Below are 17,403 nucleotides of genomic sequence, written 5' to 3' on the forward strand. Positions count from 1 at the left end.
TACTACCTGGGCCTTCATCATATGGCTAAGCCTCTCCTTATCTCAGAGATGGGGATTAAAAAACAAAACAAAACTCGTGTTTATTATTGTGAAAATAAAATGAAGAGTGAGAAAATGTTTTTGTGAGTGGCAAAGTATTACCTGAGTTTAAGTTGAGGAATTTGGGAGTATGCATATATTTATATCCAGCTTTGTTTGAAAGGGATTTATTTTTTTTTAATTTTTTTTTTAATGTTTATTTATTTTTGAGAGACAGAGCATGAGTGGGGGAGGGATAGAGAAAGAGAGGGAGACACAGAATCCGAAGCAGACTCCAGGCCCTGAGCTGTCAGCACAGAGCCCGACGTGGGGCTCGAACTGTGAGATCATGACCTGAGCTGAAGTCGGATATTTAACCAACTGAGACACTCAGGTGCCCCGAAAGGGATTTATGATAGCTCAGATACAGGATGTTATTTTTCCTTCATCACCAAAATACTCAATAGTTACTGAATACAGGTTTATGAAGTTAAATTGGATGTAAGTCCACACAGAAGGATGATGTGGCTACCTGAGCTGCTTGTATTTGAATCAGACTGTTCCCTTTAAAAACATACTAGATAATAAGAGACAAGTCATTTAGCTCATTTGATTCAAAATCTGGCAAGATTTTTTTTTTTTTTTTTTTTGAGGTCATCCACAAAAGAGAATCTGCAACTTGCACACTTAATCAGTTGGTCTGACAGAAGTTAGATTAGGTATCTCCGAAGCATCTGCTACCACTTAGTGCCACAAGAGGCTCTCGGCCTCAGCTAAAAGATAGCCCACTTTCTCAAAGTTTTTCTGTGTAATCACTCAGTATTATATTCATTAATTTCAGAATCTTTTGCTTGAAAAGAAGCAACATTGATGGTTTTGTTCATTTCACCAGCAATCTTGAGGAGCATGGTTTATTGGGTTTAATTCAACACTAATGATTAAGCGCCCACTGTGTATCCAGTTAAGTGCTAGAGGCCAAAAAGAAAAATGTTACAATGCTGTCAATTGAGGAGGCGTATTAGTTAGCTTTCTGCCACATTATTGCATATCACACAGTCCTAACCTCTCCCTGCCTTGTTATTATAAGCATTTATCTCAGGCTCCCAGGTCTGCAGATTGACTGTAGCTTAGCTGCTGGGCTAGGCTGGACTCCAGGCTTTAAGTCAGGTTCCAATTTGCTCTGTAAGTCATTGTTTTAAAATCTGGGCTTACAGAGCAACAGTCTGGGTCATGCTCTTCTTCTGGTAGAAGGTGGGAGTGTAAAAGGATTGGTGAAAACTTATTATACCTCTAAAACCTCAGCTCACCAGTGACACAGTGTAGCATCTTCCATTTATATGCCCAAGCCAGTCACAGGGCCAAGCGCAAAGTCAGTGGGGTTTGTCAGAATACTCTGCCGTTCTAGTGGGAGGTCCTGCAAAGTCATCTGGCAAAGGGCAAAGACATTCTATTAGTGGGAGGCAGTGCATAGTTGGGAAGAATAATCCAGTCTGTCACTGGAGAGTGTTATGAGCTCCCCTCAGGGCTGAAACAGACCTGGCTTTGAATCTGAATTCAGCTACTTTCTAGTTGCCTGAAATTTTTCCTTGCCCAAATGGTCTGTGACCCAATGCAGTCCCCCCTATTTATTTGTACAGCTGTTCTGTTACTTATTAAATATTTCAGGCCTTCCGTATGCTAGGGACTGGGGCACAAGCAGGAAAAGTTCTCTCTCCTCTCCGTGGAGCTTCTATAGTCCAGAGGGGTACATGGTCCCTAACACCTAATTTTGTAAACAGTTGTAATTGTTAAGTGCATGAAAAAGGAGCTCGGTTTCTGTGAGGGCGTTTACCAGGCAGCCTGACCTAAGCTAGACTCCCTTGAGGAAGCTAAGTCCTGAAGGATGAGTGAGTGGGAGTCAGCTAGATGAAGGGTGGCAGAGCTGTCTGCAAACGCCTGAGGCAGGAGACAGCATGGTGTTTCTGTGGAACTGAAGGAAAACCAGGAAGGGAAGCACTGACGTCAAGGAAGACAGAGAAGGGGCTAGGGCAGAAGCAAGGGCCGGGTCACGCTGGGCCTTTGAGATCAAGTTCACCTTTTCTTGAAACCATCAGCTTACCAGGGTCGAACCTCCTCTTCAGCACTTACATTATGCTACTGTGTTTTCCCTACTGGGTTATTCAGTCCTGGAGGCCAGGAGCCAGGGTTTTTATACTTTCATCCTTCCTGCCTTGTAAGCAATAATAGATAATGTACAGAACCCATTGAAGTACTAGTGTAATCCATCCATTTCCTGCAAAGTACTTGTGAAACTATTTCACCTGCCAATTACCCAGACTTACAGCATTTTCTTTGTATGTTCAGTTTGGTGTAGTTTTTTCATTCAGCAGATACTTACTCATCCCCTTACACCAGGCCACAGACACAGGCTAGTCCTAAGTGAACAAGATGTGAAAAGAACTGCTCTGCTACAAATACCCTGTCTAATCCCGGGGTTGAATTAATTGAGTCGGAAACAAAGTAACCTTTAAAAAATCAAATAAATATTTGAAATTACCTTTTTTTTTTTTTTAAATACAAGGCAATGTAGGATTGTGGAACCACACCAGAGGTTTTAAAACCCAACTCTGGACATCTGTTTACAACCCTGATGAGTAAATGGTATTGGACCAGCTCTTCTATCATAAACAATTACACAGCCGGGTAAAATATATAAAATGACTCTCTCCAGGCAGTGGAGTAGTGAAAGGCCATGGTCCTAGACAGAAGGGAAAGAAGGAATGTTTGTCCCAGCCCATTGCGTGGAGGTACTTTCTGGCCTTTGCTAGAGCCCATGAGGAGCCCAAGGAGATATTCTTGGGTTTGATGAGCTGAAGAAACTGAGATCTGAGTTCAGAGCAGCTAAGGGGGCTGAAACATGCAGGACAGAGTATCAGACATGCAGGAACTGAGCAGAGGAGGGGTCTGGATAGCATCTTGAACCTTTGACCAGCTCAAGTCACATGTGTTCAGGGCATGACTCTGTAAAGCCGGGCAAAAAAGCACTACCATCTGTTGTGAGTGGAATGGAGACTTCAGAGCTACCCCAAGGCCATGAGACATTGGAGACTCACCTATCCAGAGTGGAGCTCCCTCAATGAACACCCTGAGCCCTTAGGTGACACCCCAGTAAGGTCAGAACTACACATAAAAGCTAAACCACAGAGCTTCCAGCAGAAAGCAGCATAGTGCTCTCGTGATAAACAGATTATCTAGGACCCAGGAAATACTGACCATAAGTGGAAAAATGGGTAGCTTGGATCTCATCAAAACCTAAAATTTTCAGGGGCACATGCATGGCTCAGTTGGTTAAGCATCTAACTCTTGATTTTGGCTCAGGTCATGATCTCACAGTTTATGCGATCAAGCCCTGAGTTGGGCTCTGTTCTGTGAGATACTTAGGATTCTCTGTCTCCCTCTTCTTTGCCTCTCTCTCTCTCATTCTGTCTCTTTCCCTCTCTCTCAAAATAAACATAAAACACACACAAACACACACACACACACAACCTAAAACATCTGCTTCTCAAAAGGTGCCATTAACAGAATGAAAAAGGTGGCCAAAACCCTACAGGGTAGGTCTATTTGGCGAGAAGCTGTTCCCCAGAATCCATAAACAACCTCTACCACTCGGTAATAAAAGGACAGACAAGTCTTTTTTTAAGGGGGACAGATTGTGGAGGTACTGATTTCATAGTGAAGATCTATAAATGGCCAGGGCACACATGAAAACGCTCAACTTTTGTAGTCTCAGGAAAATATGAGTTAACACCATGGAGATCTATCACTATCCTCACTGCAGTGGGTCAAGTTAAAAAGACTGACAGGGGGGCACCCGGTGGCTCAGTTGGTTGAGCGTCCGACTTCGGCTCAGGTCATGATCTCACAGTTTGTGAGTTCAAGCCCCGCATCGGTCTCTGTGCTGACAGCTCGGAGCCTGGAGCCTGCCTCGGATTCTGTGTGTCCCGTTCTCTCTGCCCCTCCCCCACTCACACTCTGTGTGTCTCTCAAAAATAAACATTAAAAAAAAAAAAAAAAAAAAGACTGACAAGGCTGAATGTTGTCAGGCTGTGGAGCAACCAGAACCCTGCTACTAAAACAACCACTTTGTAAATCAGCTCAACAGGTTCTCATGAAACTACACCTACCTAATTACCCAGAAATCCCACTCGTGGATGTTTACCTAAAAGAAACGAAAACGTATATACCCTAAAACACTTATGGAAGTATGTCCATAGCAGCTTTGTTCCTAATGGCCAAAATTTAGAAATAACCCAAATAGCTGTCAGTGAGAGATTGAATAAACAAATCGAGGTATTTTCACAATGCAAAAAGGAGCATGCTCTTGGTACTTAACAATATGGGCAAACCTCAGAAGCATTATGCTGAGCAAAAGAAGCCAAACACCAACAGATGTATACCATAGGATATCATTTATATGAGGTTCTAGAATAGGCAAAAACTAATCTAGGGTTTAAAAGGTGGTTGCATCAGTGGTTGTCCCAGTGGCGGTGAGGAGTAGTGGGGATTGACTGGGAAGGGGCACACGAGCACATTCTGGGGTGATGAAAATGTCCTGTGTCTTAAGGTATATACAGTGGTTCACCTGCAGTTTGTTGAAACACAGCCAACTGTACACTTAAAATCTATGTATTACACTCTTCTGTAAACTATACTTCACCCTGACTACACATATGAATCATGGGGGTAGTTTGAGAAAATATTGATGGCAGGGTCCCCTCTCAGAAATTCCAGTTGAGATAGTCTGGGGAGAAGCCTGGGCATCAGGAATTTTCAAAACTCTTTGGGTGGTTCTAATGCACAGCCAAGGTTGAAAACTGCTGTGTTGAAACTTGCCAAATTCCGGCCTCAGGCGTGTGGACCAAATGGTGGGCTGAGAGCCAGTCCTACAGAGGCTTGCTGGCTGCAATTTTAGCAAGCAGAGAAGGATTTAGGTTAGTAAAGCGGGTATGGATCTGTATTACTGAAAAGGTCAGAATTGGCGTTGATTAATTATGCTTTGGTGTCACTAATGTACCTAAATAATACCAAGATCAAGCTACCATCTTCTCAAATGCTTTGTCAATTGTAATACAACAGTAAGGTATTAACATTGCTGTGGTCTTTGCTTATTGTTTACCACAGTATTGAGTATATACATGACACTTAATGAGTGAATTCCTTAATGAGGTCCAGATAGTTGTCTTTGTAATGTTTTCATTGCCAAATTGGACTTGTTTTGAACGCTCTTTCTGAAGTCCTTTCTGCTTGGTGTCTTTTCCTGCTTTGCTTGCAACATTTTTTTTTTTCATTCTTTTAAATATCGTTGCCTTTACTACCACTGTCACTTTCTTGAATTCCAGAGATTAGGTTCAAAGTTTAAGATAAGGAGAAAATAGCTACAATCCACAAAATAGAATTTTCCTTTGTAAAAGGACCTACTTATTCTGCCCCCTGAGCTGTTTTTCTAGTAGGTGACAGGTTTTGGCAAATGAACGAGAAAGTTGATGTTTTCACACTCCTCCTTGTGGCCAGCACTATGCAGGGGATTAAGGGTGTATGTAGTTTGTGACTCTACAACACTTTCTTTTCTGTGGACAGTTAATGTCCCTGACTTCACTGACACCCATATGTGTCTCACTGTTAATCTGCCAAGACACTGTGGGGCCAGCAGGGGACAAATAGTACATTACAGAGCTGTTCTAAAGCCCCTGAGGAGAACCCAGGCCACCAGGTAACTTCTTTGGACAAGGAATGAAGCTTCACTTCAGTACCACACTCTGCTACAGCTCAGCCCCTGTCCCTTTCCCTCTCAAACAAATATCTGCACACTCCTAAGTAGATTTTCTGATTGTAAGTTAGCAAGTACAGTTTTTGGTTTAGAGAGGTTTTTTTAAAAATGCATATACCCCTAAGAAGATTAAGACAGTCAGTCATACTAATCTTACATAAATTTATTAAATCAAATGTTTTCTGTTATAATATCCTATTTGGAGATGTTATGCACTAAGAAAATCAGCGGGGTGGGGGGCAATTTGGGAAGAAGTAGGGAGAAGCAACTCAGCTAGACAGAGGGGACTTGGGCAGACACAGGGCATTTTGATAGAGGTTCTTGGCCTCAGATTATAGGAAAAAGTCAAAGGCACCATTTTCTTCAGTGTCCTCCTTGGCTCAGATGGACATGCCTCCCTCCTTTGGAACTAGGATCCGTATGTCTCTACTTGCTGCTATATATATCCAGGCTCAGGGACCTGGGGATGACAGGATAAGATAGTCTAGGATGTAGAGGTGAAGAAGGTCAGGGCACGGGTAGCAAAAGGAACAAGCAGCATGATCGTGCACAGAGAAATTTCTGGTTGCAACTGACCACACTTACATGTTCATAGCTATGGGGAGACACAGGTTCTAAGATACCACCTGTGTTTGCTTCAGACATCCGTGTATCTGGGTTTTTCCCTAGAATGCCAGAGGGTTCAACATGAGCATCCCCATGCCTGGACACCCAGTGAACTTCTCCAGCGTCACCTTGGAGCAGGCCCGCAAAGACGTGGAGCACCTGGAGCAGCTCATCGAAAGCCATGATGTCGTGTTCCTGTTGATGGACACCAGAGAGAGCCGCTGGCTCCCTGCCGTCATTGCTGCGAGCAAAAGAAAGGTAGAGTGTGTGGATCCTGGGCTCTTGTTTCTGGTTGTGACTTAATGTACCATCACCCTGGACGGAGAGGTGTCCTCTGTCTGCCTTCCTTCCAGAAGAGAGATGTGCTGTGTGTGACCCAGTGACATGGTGCCAAAGGGCTTCCGCTGGTACGTGCTGTCTTTGCCTCACGCACCACCGTCCAGTATAATAGTTATTCTTTACTATTTAATTTTCATAGGAACCTTTTGAGACACTGTATCTCAAAGGGATATTCTACTTACATTAAAACATAAGCTCCAAGGGGCACCTGGGTGGCTCACTTGATTGGGCATTCAACTTTGGCTCAGGTCATGATGATCTCCTGGCTCAAGAGTTTGAGCCCTTCGTCAGCTCAGAGCCTGGAGCCTGCTTCAGATTCTGTGTCTCCTTCTCTCTCTCTGCCCCTCCCCTGCTCATGCTTTGTCTCTCTCTCTCTCTCTCAAAAACAAATAAACATTTAAAAAAAATCTTTTTTTAAACATAAGCTCCAAGAGGACAAAGACGCTCTTATTTACTCTTTGGTCAGTGACACATTCAAGGGCCAACAGTAGTGAATGGTTAAATAAATCCTAGTACATAAATGTGATGGAATAATACGCAGCCATGCACAACGTGTTTTCAAAAACTTTAATAACATGGAACATACCACATTATGTTAAATAAGCAAGATATGATATTGTATATATTTAATATAAATTGTTTATATAAACACATAAACATTTGTATCTGTTTGGGCGAGGAGGTCGGGAGGGGAGGCAAGAAGGGAGAAAGGAAGGGAGGGAAAGAGAGATCGGGAGAAAACAATGGGAAGAAATACCCCAAATTATTAGTAATAAGTGTTTGAGCCATGAGATTGTGATTTTTTTTTCTGTTACAGTTTTTCTTTATTTTCCAACTTTCTTTATAACCAGAAATTCCACAGAATAAGTTATAAGTAAGTACAAATGAGAAAACAACCGTCCTTAAAAATCTGTGTGAAGTTCTTCTATTACAAATGAGAAAACAGTCGTCCTTAAAAATCTGCATAGTGTGTGAATCATATCTCAGTGAAGCTGTTATAAAAAAAGAAAATCTATGTAGGCGTGTCAGATGATAGCATATGGTGGAAAGAATGAGGTTGAGAACTCTCTAGACTTGGTTTGATGCATTTACCTCTTACCAGCTAAGTGACCTTGGGCTTGTTAGTGAGCTGACTGCTCTGTCTGACTTTCAGGATCCTCATCTGTAATTGGAAATGTGTGCTGGGAGTTTTAAATGAAACCAAATGAGATAATTATTGTTAATTACTGGTCAAGGGTTTGTGTGTGTGTGTGTGTGTGTGCACTTAATAAATCCTCAGTATTGGGTAGCTTTTACTAGTATTGGCTTCCAAGACTCTAATTATACTCATACGCAATTACTTATAAAATAAATTCTGAAAGTTGACCAAGTATGAAATTAGCCACGGCTTAAAATATAAGTGTCTCTTAACTCTAGACTTTTATTCCTTGAAATCCACAGCTTGTCATCAATGCTGCCTTGGGGTTTGACACATTTGTTGTCATGAGACATGGCTTGAAGAAACCTAAGCAGCAAGGAGCTGGGGACTTGTGTCCTGGCCACCTTGTGGCACCTGCTGACCTCCTGGGCTCATCGCTTTTTGCCAACATACCCGGCTACAAACTTGGCTGCTATTTCTGCAATGATGTGGTGGCCCCAGGAGATGTAAGTGGATTTCTCTGTGCTTCCAAATATTTCCTACAACTGTCTTGTCCACTGGGGCAAAGAGGCCCGACTGTCTTTTATGACTATTTAAATATTGGCTTTTAACAAAGAGAAGAATTCTCCAATTTGGGGGGGTGACATTATCCCACCATAACCCTTGATTGGCGTCGTCAACTGTGCACAGCTGTTCCTTGTTCACTAATATAAACGTAGTGACCAACCACTTTTGTAGAAAGCCCAGCAGGGAAACTGCAGGATAGACTGGTCCCTGGAAGCACTGTCTCCTTTGAAGAGAGCATTAAGTAAGGGGTCTGAAGACTAGGACACTGCCTCATGGGGTGATTCCAAATAAGGCTCTTACGCTTTCTTTGCTTCTGCAGAATCGGGCTGGGCCCCTTATAAGGTTGTTAGATTTAGCAAGTGAAAATATATGGGCTTTCCAGTTAACTTGGAATCTCAGGTAAACAATATTTTAGTATAAATTTGTCCCATGCAATATTCAAGACCTGCTCATACTAAAAAAATATTTCTTGTCTATCTGAAGTTCAAATTTGTCTGGGCATCTTGTGTTTTATCTGCCAACCCCAGTAAGGGAGGGAAGAATGCTTTCCCTGACTACTCATAGTGCAAGGTGGGTCAAAAGTGAAAGTGCTCTGAACAGTAAGCAGTACACTGTTCACATGTAAGATTCTGCCTATAGTGTTAGTGCCTCCACACAAGGCACAGTCTGTAGGAATGGTCTCTTACCACAACAGATCATCATGCACAGTGAAGCAAAGCATAGGTGTCTCTCTACCCTCCTTTTCATTTTCCCCTTCTTTTAAAACTTGTTCCTGAATAACTCCTACCTCTTTTGTATGACTGGTTTTTATGGCCTCCCAGTATAAAGAAAAAAAGATTAATATTCTCCATGTGAAGAAGGCTGACTTTATGATCTTCATCAGTGGTATTATACAGCTGGTCCCATTATTTCCTCATTATCAACAAGTAGGATTATGGGTCGAGTAAAGTTGTATCTGTTCATAAGGTGAAAATTTCAGACTCAAAATTATCCCTAACAACCTCTTAATTTGCCTAAAGGTGGAAGATCAGAATTTCTTTAGTTGCAACTAAAGACGATTTGTGTTTGAAGCCCTGTCATAGCAAAACTACTTGTATTTCAGCCCAGGGGTCACATTCAGGGGGACACAATGCCCACACTGTGAGAGGCACATAGGAACTGAGGACTGGAGGAAAGGCACGTTATTTATTGTCCTGCCTCACAGGCACTCTGAGGCATTGGCTCAGTTAGAGTGGCAGGGCAGAATCATTTGTGCTATTCAAATGATTATTCCTCTCCATGTCTCTGTTCCTCAGCTATCAAGCACAGAGGATTGAATTTGAATCAGTTAAAAGAGCATATGGTGCAACTCCATGTATGAGGCAGTTAGGCCCCTAGTCTTCAATTTGTTCATAACTATTACTCCTTTTTAGCATATTACCTCATTTAGTTACCTAAGTTATGTGTTTTGTTTTTCTTGGTACTTACAAGAGATGATGTTATTTGAGGCTGAATGTTCTTTGCCCACAGTGAGTGAGTATCTGGTTATGTTGTATCGCTTTATCATGGACGAGTTTCATGCTTGAAACAGCGACAGTTGAGTGGACTAGAACTTTGAGCACACATCAATGATTCTTTCTCTGTAGTCAACAAGAGACCGGACCTTGGACCAGCAGTGCACTGTGAGTCGCCCAGGACTGGCCATGATTGCAGGAGCCTTGGCAGTGGAATTGATGGTTTCTGTTTTGCAGCATCCAGACGGGTGAGTTTACTGTTTAGACATGGTTATTTAAACAAAGAAAGCTTTCGTGTCTCCCTTGGCCTTTTCTTGGCCTGACTCTTCTGAGCATTGTGTTGTTCTTTCTGTCCTCAAAAACACAAGACTGAAAAGCCTGGTCTGATTCATTGGCCTGGGGGGAACTTGTCATGTGATCTTTGGGGCTACATCTCTGCATCCTTCTGGAATTGACCTCTCCTGGAATTATTTGGTAACTGATGATAAGGAAAAACAAACATTTTGGTGGGGGCCTTTGGGACCTTCATGCTTTTATTCTGTTAGTAGGTTTTAATCTTAACTGTGAACATTTTGTAAGACAATGCATGAATCCCATGTGATAGAAATTGCACTGAGCTGTATGTGACATCTTCAGTGATACGGCCAAATGGGACTTTATTTTGCTTACGCAGCAAGAAGCCTAGAGGCAGGCAGTCCGTAGTTGCTCCACAGGCTTTGTTATGCTATCAGGGACTCAAGTTCCTTCTTATCATTCACTCAGCCACTCTTAGCTTTCTTCCTTATGCTTGTCACCTTGTGGTCAACAGATGATTGCTTCACCTCCAATGTTGCTTCTGTGTTAAAGTTAAGAACACATGTCAGCTTAGCTGAGGTTCCCCTCTTTTAAAGAGCTTTCCTGGAAGACTCACCCATTGATTCTAACCCCTGTATCACATGGCCACCCTTTGCTGCAGGGAAGACTGACAAATATGATTGTTTTGCTTGGGCATATTACCTCTCCAAAAAAAGTTGTGGTAAGATAGACATGGAGAAGGGTATTGGATAGGCAAACAGCAGTGTCTGCACACTAATTTTTTTAAATTATGCATATATTTTAAACCCCAGGAGAGATTATTATATAGTTGGTATTCATTATGTTTGGCTAACATTTTCCTTTTTTGTTACTTTTCATTTCCTTTTGCATCTTCGAGCTTCCAGCCGAGGCTATTACTCTTCTGCCAGAAGAATGCCTTTTATTATTAACTTCAGGAATGCTATGAACAAGATATTTCAATTTTTTGTCAGTCTGAGAATGTCTTTATCTTCATTCTTAGAAGATATTTGTGCTGAGTGTAGAATTCTAGATTGGTGGTAATTTTCTTTCAGCACATTTAGAGTAAAAAACTAGTGTTTCTGGCTGCTTTTATTGTTGTTGAGCAGTTTGGTGTTTATCTCACTGCTGCTCCTTTGATACAGTTTGTTTCTCTCCCTCTTCCCTGCCCTGAGTTGCTTTTAAGGTTTTCTTATTGTCTCTGGTTTTCAGAAGTTGGACTATCATATACCTACTTCTGTATTTATTCTGGTTGTGTTTTCTAGTGCTTCTTGAATCCATGGCTTGATGCTTTTCATCTGTTGTGTAAAATTCTCAGCCATTATCTCTTTAAAATATGACTTCTGCCCCTTTCTGTCTTCTTTCCTTTTGAGTCTTTGATTACGTATCAGAATTAACCTATGCTCTTTTCTGTATTTTCCAGTACTTTGTCTTTCCTTGCTTTAGTCTGCCCATTTGCTTTTGGCTTCCAGTTTGCTAATTCCTATTTCTTCTGTATCTAAGATGTGTCAAGCCATCCACTGAGTTGTTTTTTTTTTTTATTGTTTATTTATTTTTGAGAGAGACAGAGCATGAATGGGGGTCTGGGGGGCAGAGAGAGAGGGAGACACAGAATTCAAAGCAGGCTGCAGGCTCTGAGCTTCAGCATGGAGCCTGACGCAGGGCTCGAACTCAACGAGCTGTGAAATCATGACCTGAACTGAAGTCAGAAGCTCAGCTGACTGAGCCACCCAGGCAACCCTGAGTTTTAATTATTTTATGTGTCAGTTCTAAAATTTCCATTTGATCTTATTTTATACATTTCCTGATCTCTACTGAAATTGTGACTTTGATCTTTTTCATTACTTGAAAACACTTAATTGTGTTTTTAAGTCCTTAATCAGATACCCCCATTATCTGGATCTCCTGTAAGTCTGTTCCTCTTGTCTATTGGTTTTTGGGTTGTTTATTTGTTTTTTGGCTTTTGGTTATCTATTATCTCCTCCAATACCTGGTATTTTTTTCTTTTCTTTTTTTTTTTTTTTTTTGTTTTTGTTTTTAAACAAAACCTTTGTATTATGGAAAACTCAAACATACATGAAAGAAAAAACATACAGAAAATAATAAATGCCATTATATATACATACCATCCAGCCTCAACAGTTACCGACATATGGCCAGGCATTATTTATCTATACAGCTATCCACATTTTTTCTCTTCCCACTGGCTTATTTTATTTTTTTTATTATTATTTTTTTAATGTTTATTTATTTTTGAGACAGAGAGAGACAGAGCATGAACGGGGGAGGCTCAGAGAGAGGGAGACACAGAATCTGAAACAGGCTCCAGGCTCCGAGCTGTCAGCACAGAGCCCGATGCAGGGCTCGAACTCACGGACCGTGAGATCATGACCTGAGCCGAAGTCGGCCGCTCAACCAACTGAGCCACCCAGGCGCCCGCCACTGGCTTATTTTAAAGCAAATCCAAGACATAGCATTTATCTTTTTATAATACCTTATGATAAAGTGTCCCTACTATTTTACATATAAAGACAAATTAAAAGTGATGCTTTCATATTACCTCATATCCAGTTAGTTTTTAATTTACCTCAGTTTCTCGAATCTGCTTGTTGTTGTTGTTGTTGTTGTTGTTGTTTTGCTTGGTTATTTTTGAATGACTACTGGACATTTTTTATGAAAAATTACAGAGATGAGGTAATTTACATTTCCTTCTGGCAAACTGCTAGGCAAAGTGGATTAGCAGTACTAGAACTAGAATTAGGGCTTCTCTATTTCTAATTCATTCCCTAGGATGTAGCCCACCTTGTTCCCAGCCCAAAGCCTGGCATATTTTCCATAATTTCTCCTTATTGTCAGACCCCAAACTCTAGTTTTTCCTTCCAGTCCATTTGTCTGTCCATATAACTCTTCAGCCTCTGATCCTATAGCCACTGCTTTTGGAGGTTGGCAATCACTATGGCAGAAAGCTCCCTTTTGCAAATGCCTTGTTTACCTCATGGGCTTCTCTCCTCTCACAGATCTTGGCTCTGCTATTCTGCTATTGTGACAACCTGGTCTACCAATGCCATACCATTTTTTAAAAATATATTTTTTTAATTTATTAAACACTCATAGTGTAGTAAGCTTGCATGTGAGCATAGAGAAATGAGCAGGCTGGTGTGTTTTGCTTCAACTTGACCTTGGCTTTTTAGTAGTCTATATGTTTACCATACTGTATATATGTTATATTAAAGATACAAAACTTGGCACAATTGTGATCTGCTCCAGGCAAGAAGACCTTGCTTTATGACCTACAAACAGTAGATTCATCTTGTAATAAATAGAAGTGAGACAAAATTAATTAAAAAAATAGAATCAGTAACTGTTTTAAGGTTTATTTATTTTTGAGAGAGAGAGAGACAGAGACAGAGCACAAGTGGGGGAAGGTTGGGGGGGGGGGGGACACAGAATCTGAAGTGGGTTCCAGGCTCTGTGTCAGCACAGAGTCTGACATGGGGCTTGAACCATAAACCATGAGATCATGACCTGAGCCGAAGTCAGACCCTTAACCGACTGAGCCACCCAGGTGCCCCAAATCAGTAATTTTAAGAAAGAAAGAAGGAAGGAGGGAAAAGACTAGAAAGAGATGGGGGAAAGAAAAGGAAAGGAAACAAAAAAGAAAATAAATGATTAAACACTTGAAGATTCTCTCCATAACTGTCTAAGGCTCTGCTGCCATGTGTAGGCTAATGAAGGCTGACTGAAGCCAAAAGGACGTTTACACCTGCCTATCTGACAAATACACTGTAATTTGTTTTTATTTGTCAGGTACTCATATAGTGCTTGCTTTGTTCTAGGCACTGTTCCAATCACTTTGCAGGAGTAACTCATTTAATCCTTATAGCAAACCTATTAGGAAAGAACTATTATCTGACCTGTTTTTGATGGGAAAATTGAGGCACAGGGAGGCTAAATTGTTGAAACTTACATAGCTGGTAAGTGGTAAAACGGGCCTTTCACTCAGCCAGTTTGGCTCCAAACTCTGTTTTTAATCACCCTGCTATACTGTTTGTAACACAGGCAGGAGAGAATTGAATTTTCAAAAGATTTGTTTTTCCAATTCTCAGAAATTAACTTGAATATTCTATTGATTTCATGACTCAAGGGTGTTTTTTTTTTTCTTCTATGCAAAATCAAAAAGACGACCTCTGTACAGTGTTGGCGGCATACGTAGCTAGTCTGGGTGCAACAGAGTTAAGCGAAAATAAACAGCTTTTTTTTACTTCCTCTCATCTGCGTCATCCCCCTGGGCTACCCCTGCCTTCTCAGTGTCGTGCGGCCTCCTGACGGGGCATATCTGGGACCAAATCTTGGAGTGATGATTCCACGATTCCTTGATGCGACCTCTCTCTCTCCGGAGTTCACCCTGGTTGTAGGACAAAACCAGGTCCTATGTCGCGTGTCTTCTGTATCGTAAGGAAACATCTCACTGTTGTTCGGGAAGGAGTGCATTCATTCTCCTTCCCAAATAATCCCTCACTGTTCTGCCTCACAGTAGCATTCATATCACCTCAGTTAATTAAGGTGGGAAAGTTTTCCATTTCAAAATTTCAGTACAGAAAGGTGCCACGGTTTTTGACAAGACTCTCTCTCAGAGTCAGGGAGTTGACCTTAATTGACTTATCATATGCCAAGCATCGCACTTGGCAGTTTTTCCAACTTATTCCTGATTTAGTCCTCATAACTGTCTTGTTCCTATTTTATAGTTAATGCAGTTAATGGACCCAGAGCACAGAGAAGTTAAGCAGCTTGTCTGGGGTCACAAGCTCTGGCCTTTATGACTCCAAAAATTCATGCTGCCTTTTTTTTCTTCTTCTCCCCTCTTCTTCCTCCTTCCCTCCAGCAGAAATTAGGTTTTCATTAGCTCTCCCCCTGGCCAAATTGTCCTCACAGGTGTCAAACATAAACTTTCGTTAAATGAGTGGCTCCAATTGTTTTTCTTTTCTCAGGGGCTACGCCATTGCCAGCAGCAGTGATGACCGCATGAATGAACCGCCAACCTCTCTCGGCCTTGTGCCTCACCAGGTTAGTGATCTGGAAATGAAGGCATAATTCTGGACCCGGTCCCAGCACTCAGAGGGAATGCATTTGGGGTCACTTGACCACACCATCAGCTCAGCCCACCACTTTTCCACACTTCTTATCCTCTAGCTGCCCTTGAGTTTCAGTGGGTTCACTTTAAGACCACCTACAAGGTATCCCATTCTGTAGGATGGCCGTGAGGAGAATTCATGAACAAGCAGCAGCATCCAGCCTTTGATGCATTTAGCATGTTGACCAAAGGTCTCATAATGGAGAAGCAAGAACAGACTTCGGAACTGGCCAGACGGCAGTTTAAATCCCAGCCCTACAGTTATTAAGACGGCCTTCCTTGGCCAAATCCCTAAACTTGTCTGAGCCCCAGTTTTCCCATGTATAAAATGGAGACAGTCATACTGACCTCACGTGGTAGTTGCAGAGACCAGAGATGGTCTGCAGAGGGCTCAACAGTGGCGCTGGCATGTCACAGGCCCTCAGTGAAGGTTGCTTGCTATTTTTGTTGCTGTCGTTTGTTAATATTATTGACTCCCTAGCTACATAAAAAGCCTTCTGGGTATGCATGGGAAAACCATTAGAGGTGTCAAAAAATCGGGTTTCTTTTCAGAAAAAGAATCTGAAGTATCATGAAAGAAGATCCATCGCATAGAGAGGGAAAGAGAAAAAAAGTAGTGGAACGAAAACTCAAATTCACGTTGCCTCGCCAGTAGTTTTGTTACTATGTTTTTTGGAGGAATGAAGACGTATTCCAATCTCACTTTTTGGAAGTCATTTCTCTAGGCACCATACGTGTATTTCAGTGTGTAAGAGGAAGGCTGACCCCTGTGAAGAGGTGATGGCACCCCACAGTCCTGTCTTGGGGTGTGAGGACAGGCTCAGAGCTGAGGGTGAGAGCAGCCCACTGAGCCCACATTTGTCTCCACCTGCCTCCCCACCACCTGCCTCCTGTCCTCTAGGACAGCCCTGTCATTTTCCATTTGAGGATTCGAATCAGAAGAGAGGACATTATTTGCCCAAAGCCACAGACACAGGCAGTGGATGAGCCAAAACCCACACCTAAACTTGCATTCCTACTGGTGTCCTTCGTGAAGTTTTGTGAGTGAAACTTCCCTGGCCTGCCCAATGGGAGCGTTCCCTTCAGGTCACTCCTCCAGCCCTCCTGCACTAAGACATCCATCAGACACCTTGTGTTAGGTCACTGACCCTCCCCAAGCTTCAGTTTCCATATCAGTAAAAGCAAGTGCTTTACCTCGTGTCCAGGATTATGTCTGTTATGAGGCTTTGTAAACCATAAAGCAGTGCAAATGCAGCTTTTCCAGTCTGCCTCACACAAGGTGCCATTTATTTGACATGAATGTGTTAATCTTTCTAGAGAGACATTTCGGGTAGGACCCAAAAGACGCTGTAGTAACCCTCCATCAGAAGGAAGCCGCCCTCCAGAGCCGACCCCTGTATTTATGCTCTCGAATCTCCTTCGAATCCCCACCCACTTCCCCTCTTCACACGTCTCCAGTCCCTTTCTTCTGACCTTGAGATGTGCCCTCATCTCCTTTGTAGATCTCGTACTGAGAAGGGCCTTAATTAAATTTTCAGTCATGCCCCTGCACTTCTTTCCTTCTTTAAGTCCTTTATGTTAAATCACGGTGGTTGTAGTTTTCTCAGTGCTGAGGCCAGAGGGCAAAACAGTCCCTTTATTGAAGGGGTCCAGCGTCAAAATGCATGTGCCCATGTTTTTAAAGTACTATGGCAACTAATCCCTCTCAGTGTCATTTACCCCCATTGAGCCTCACAATTGTTTGTCATTCACCGACTCTTCTAGTTCTTTCTCCTCGTTTTCAAATGTCTGAAGGATTATTTTGGTTGTTGGCCATCTCTTCATTTAGTCTTTTCAAAGGCTGAAGAATAACCCAGCCATATATGGAAAAAGCCCAGTGCTTGTGGGTGATTAGTTGCTTACATTATTTCAAGTTTCAAGCCTTTATTTTTAGCTACTATCTAAAAAAGACAGTGGAGAAAGAACTTTAAAATTAATCAGGGTTGTGTGGTTC

General features: G+C 42.1%; 1 protein-coding gene across 4 annotated transcripts in view; it reads left to right on the forward strand.

Annotated features, from left to right (window-relative positions):
- The window catches only part of ATG7 (autophagy related 7), a 342,261-nt gene that overhangs the window by 144,529 nt on the left and 180,329 nt on the right, over window positions 1-17,403 (forward strand). For all 4 annotated transcript variants that reach the window (XM_078442745.1, XM_078442743.1, XM_078442744.1 and 1 more), the window contains 4 exons: window positions 6,494-6,688; window positions 8,210-8,413; window positions 10,100-10,215; window positions 15,268-15,343. In XM_078442745.1, coding sequence (XP_078298871.1) covers window positions 6,494-6,688; window positions 8,210-8,413; window positions 10,100-10,215; window positions 15,268-15,343 — 591 coding nt within the window. The remainder of the gene's footprint in view (window positions 1-6,493; window positions 6,689-8,209; window positions 8,414-10,099; window positions 10,216-15,267; window positions 15,344-17,403) is intronic.

Source organism: Panthera onca, chromosome A2 (assembly GCF_046562875.1).
Source record: "Panthera onca isolate mPanOnc1 chromosome A2, mPanOnc1 haplotype 2, whole genome shotgun sequence".
In the NCBI taxonomy this organism is placed as follows: Eukaryota; Metazoa; Chordata; class Mammalia; order Carnivora; family Felidae; genus Panthera; species Panthera onca.